A 5,000-nucleotide genomic window follows, 5' to 3' on the forward strand; every position below is an offset into this window, starting at 1 on the left:
AAAGTGTCCAGGTGCAGTATGGTGTGTAAATAGTGGCACTGTGCTGTGCAAGTCCAGAGTTAAAGTGTCCTTAGAATCTGAATTAATTACTGTAACTGCAAACAATCATTCATCTCTTAATCTAGTTATTCCTGGATCATTTTCAGCAAATGGTTCGCTGTGGACTTTCAGATTGTAAATGGAAATAATTCTGATTAAATAATAAAACTTGCTCCCTGAAATGTTGGCCAGTTTTAAAGCCAATCAGGTAGCATAAATAGAATAACCTTTTTAAATGGTTATTCTTGAATTGGACATATTTCATTGGCCATTTATTTTAAATAACAACTCATCAATCATTTTTAGTTGATATAAAAATTACTAGGAAATTAACTAGTTATTCTGAACATCCATCCCGAATCAGGGTGAATTAGCTAAGCTAACATTCTCGTTAACCAGCCTATGCTTCATACACAACGCAGTTGAGTAAAAGTTTATAGCAAGTTTAATGGGTTTTTTCGTCCACAAACTGAAAATGATCCAATTGTTTTGTAAAAATAAATAAATAAATAAAACAAAAAATTATTGTCCAAGAATTGCTGGGAATTTGGAAAAATAACACTATTATCTTATGACAGAGATCGCAAAGAAACTAGAATTCTTTCACACTGAAATACTTGTTTATTCTCTCTGTTTATTTTTTTATCTTGAAACAATTAGGAGGCCCGCTGCCTACCGATGATGACATAAAGTTAGAATGTCAGAGCAGCTGAACAATCAGCAGCTTTACTTGCACTTACTCCGAAATAGCTGAGAGAGACTCTGAATATTGCTTTGTCTTTCAAGCCTTTCTTTAATCCTTTCTTCATTTTCACTTAATTTCTAAAAAAGACTGCTCGAGAAAGTTGCTTAGATCCTTTGCATCAACACTGAGAACAGACTATTCACTTGCTGCCTATAAATATCTATCTATCTATCTATCTATCTATCTATCTATCTATCTATCTATCTCTCTCTATCTATCTATTTACATATATACATAAATAAATTATCTATCTATCTATCTATCTATCTATTTACATATATACATAAATAAACTATCTATCTATCTATCTATCTATCTATCTATCTATCTATCTATCTATCTATCTATCTATCCACATAACATCATAAACTAAGGGATTATATTGTAACTGAGTTGCTAGTTTATTAGTCACTATATTTGTATACCTAATAAAAAGTCTACATGACTAGTAAACATTCACTAGTATAAGGTGTTCCTAATAAATGTAGAGAACGTCATGAACAGAAAGCAGTAAGTAGGTGTGAAGTCTCAAATTAGCATTTATAATGTTATAAAATACTTATAAAACATAAAATACATGTTATAAAATATCTCTTTGGATATTTAACCAGCGCAATACCTTACATTTTTTTTATTTTAGTTATTTTTCTGTAATAGTGTGTGTAGACAAATATTTCATAAATAAGCTTTTGTTATATTATTCTAGCTTAAATGGATAATGGATAATGCTGAGAATAATTACTTACAAAGTTACTCACCTGACAAATTCCTAACATGACAAGGCCTAACATCAACATGAGTTCTGCTGTAAATGAACACATTTAAAATGTAGGACAATGGCTTTACTCTAATTTCATTATCCCTGTAATGACCCCTGTGTGTGAGTGAGTGTGTGTGGTAGGGAGTGTAACCACACTCCCAAGAGACCCAAATGCCAAGCTGTGTGTGGTTAACCTATCTCAGGTCACACACTCTCAAATACACACACACACACACACACACACACACACACATAGCTGGTACAGTGTGTTTGCACATACTGTTCTATAGTTACACATGTCATTCTTTCTTGCAACGCATATTTTAATCTGGTGTAAAGTACAGAGAACATGCTATAAGAAGCCATCTGGACCACTTCATTTGCTGTGTGTGTGTGTGTGTGTGTAAATATGGCAACCTAGATGGATTAATCATATTGACTTACTTATCTCACACCCAAAACCAAATACACACACACACACACACGCACATGTGCACACACACGCACACACACACACATGCACACACACATGCAAAGACCACTGAAGGCAGAAGCAGCAGCAGCTCCCTTTGGCTTGACACGGAGAAATGCAAATGAGTTTGCAGGGTGTTATATTTTTGGCCATGTTGGAGTGTGAGGAAAGGGAACTGCAACACCAAATGGATGGATGTGGATTGTTCATACTTTTTTCTCAATATAGCAGAATAAAACCAGACACCATTTTCGACAGTGAAAATAAAATATGAAATGGAGATGGCATTTGCATTGAATTTTTGGGCATTGTAAATTATTGAGCACTAAACTGTAAGTGTCAAGTGAATTTGTCAAGTGAATTTCAATTATGTCCTGCAAGCGAAATGCAATTGCGAATACCTATGTAAATTAGCATTCTTCTGATTTAAATCAAGTCTAGACAATGCTGCCATTTTGTATGCTACATTTTTATGTACGGAAAAAAACCCCGGAAAGTATTCTTTGTATTATTTGCAAGTAAAAAGATTAGTTACGATAGCATCACTGTGCAGTACACAGTGAAATGAGACAACGTTTCTCCAGGATCATGGTGCTACATAGAACAAAGACAGAGCTATAAGGACTTACAGTAAGTTAGTCCTAGATACATAAAGTGCATCTGTGCAAACTGGTGCAAACAGTGCAGGACAAGACAAACAAGACAAACAGGACAGTGCAGGACAATGAAGACACAGATGTACTATAAAGCTATACTCGTGTTTGATGCACATAAATCTTAGAGGACTTTCGCTGACAGCGTGTAGTGAACACGTCATTTGTGTCGCCATATACAAAAATTTCTGTAAATACTATAGTATTATACTTAGAGTTAAAAGTTATAGCATGTGTAAGTAAGTGTAAGTGTAGTGTAAGTATTATATATAGAGTATATAAATATACTATATACTATATAAAGTTAGATAGAATTAAACCTACATACATGTCTACATTATACCTACTATACAGACACATATGGTTTTGCCTGAGCGTAGTGCTCAAGACACTGAAGTATAACTGGGTTAATCTTGTGTCCTGATTTATAAGTTTCCTGAGATGATTCAGTAGTTTGAATGTTGCTGTGAGTTTTTATCTTTAGTGATTTGGCAGACTCTATTTAGAGAGTGCAGTGCATAAGAAACTGATACATGAAGGGATCGGGTAGCGAAAAAGTGCACAAAAACAAGTGTGTAGCACTCATTAGCTTCTGCTGTGTGACTAAGGTCTAATTCATATATTCTTCAATATTCTTCCATAAAATGCCCAAATCTGATTGAAATTATGACTTATTCGGGTGCATATTGACTGCTTTTATTTCGGAGGAACAGAGCGTCAGACTAAAATGATAATTAGTTCATTAAATATCTAAATCAAATACTGAATCATAAACTGTTCACATAAAAAACTTAATAAAAGAGGCTGTAGTGCTGTAATATTCAAGCTTAGTGCACAGAGTCATAAAAGCTACAATGGCTATGAAATGAATCAGAAATATCCAATGGCTTTTGAATGCTAACCTCTCATTATGTTTGCTTGGATTATGTCACTGCATGGGTGAGTTTTCTAAAACGTGTTCGGTCATTCTGCGTTGATCGAAAGGTCATTTTAGTCTTTGAATATAAAATGCTTTAATAATGCAGCCTCTTGTGATACAATAAACATGTGTACAATAAGGAAAACTCCCACAATTCTCTGTCAACAAATAATGACAAATTCAAACTCATCAAAGACTTACAAGGCCATACAGCTTGGGAAAGCCAAATGTCTGTTCATTTTGTAATCATTTTGAAGTCCAAACTGAGTCATGTGGTTAATATATAAATAACAAAACCACTACTTATAGTAATAGTAATAATAATTCATGTTTGTGGTTTTACTTTGCCAGTGTCTCTCTGGCAGTCATACATTTTTATGTAGTTATAGTCAAGTTTGAGTCACTACAAGAGTGCCCTCTATTTCACTCTGTTACAACCACCAATGCGGTCGAGTGAAGGCTAACGTGCTACATCACGTGAAGACACCTCTTCTTCTCAAAGGTTGCCGTATGGCAGCCGAACAAGTTCAGACTTTTGAGGTGTCCTGCAGATAGTTTATCCAGACTTCCTGTTCCCAGACTGGCGAATAAGATTAGACAGCCCTTCCCAACGTTTATGCTTTCAAGCAAGACAACAACAGGCAACTACACATTTTCTCTGCTTCAACACATCATGGAGGCATTATTTTTTGAGACAAGTGATATTGGAATCAGTGCTAAGCTTTGTGTGGTCTGACGCTTCTTTAGTTCCCTTACAGTTTTAGTTCCCTCCTGCCAATAGTTCATATTTACAGTTTGCATATGATGTCTCTAAATAATGAAGCAATTCAGAGATACCTGTCTAGCTTAACTGTGTCTGATGGAAAGAAGGAAGCTTGTTCCCAAAGAAACTATTAGTTGCTAGGTTTGAACTCTCTTAGTCCTGAATTCCCTAAGATAGACCCACAAATGCAGAGCCACTCAGTACAATTCTTTATCAACTCTTCTTATATTACTGATAGATGAGAAGATTTATTTGATAATACTGTATTTGTGCCATGAAGTGAATTAAACCAGATTTTTATGGTACCCTCAGGATGCCACCTACCTCGACATGGCGATTTCCACTTTGGTTCTGGCAACATTGGCTGCTCTCCTCGCTCCCTCCACTGCTCTGTCCACTTTTTCTTTGGTTTTGGGATTTTTCAGTGGAATAAGCTGCTTCTTTATCCCTCGGACCAGTATGTTATTTTTGTACTTTCCTTCTTCCCGGGTTCCATCCTGAAAAATGGTGCAGCCATATCCCTGCCGCTTGTTGTTCAACCATTCCCCTTCGTATTTGGTGCCATCAGAGCGTTCGCTCACTCCAAAACCACATCGCTTGTCATTTTTCCACTCTCCTGCATAGGACTCGGTGACTGTGGCATCCATTT

General features: G+C 35.7%; 1 protein-coding gene across 3 annotated transcripts in view; it reads right to left on the reverse strand.

Annotated features, from left to right (window-relative positions):
* The window catches only part of jph1a (junctophilin 1a), a 35,133-nt gene that overhangs the window by 27,797 nt on the left and 2,336 nt on the right, over positions 1-5,000 (reverse strand). For all 3 annotated transcript variants that reach the window (XM_060861173.1, XM_060861171.1, XM_060861172.1), the window contains exon 2: positions 4,676-5,000. This exon is cut by the window's right edge and continues 411 nt beyond it. In XM_060861173.1, the coding sequence (XP_060717156.1) occupies positions 4,676-5,000 (325 nt within the window). The remainder of the gene's footprint in view (positions 1-4,675) is intronic.

The sequence above is a fragment of the Tachysurus vachellii genome, chromosome 25 (genome assembly GCF_030014155.1).
Source record: "Tachysurus vachellii isolate PV-2020 chromosome 25, HZAU_Pvac_v1, whole genome shotgun sequence".
NCBI classification, from domain to species: domain Eukaryota; kingdom Metazoa; phylum Chordata; class Actinopteri; order Siluriformes; family Bagridae; genus Tachysurus; species Tachysurus vachellii.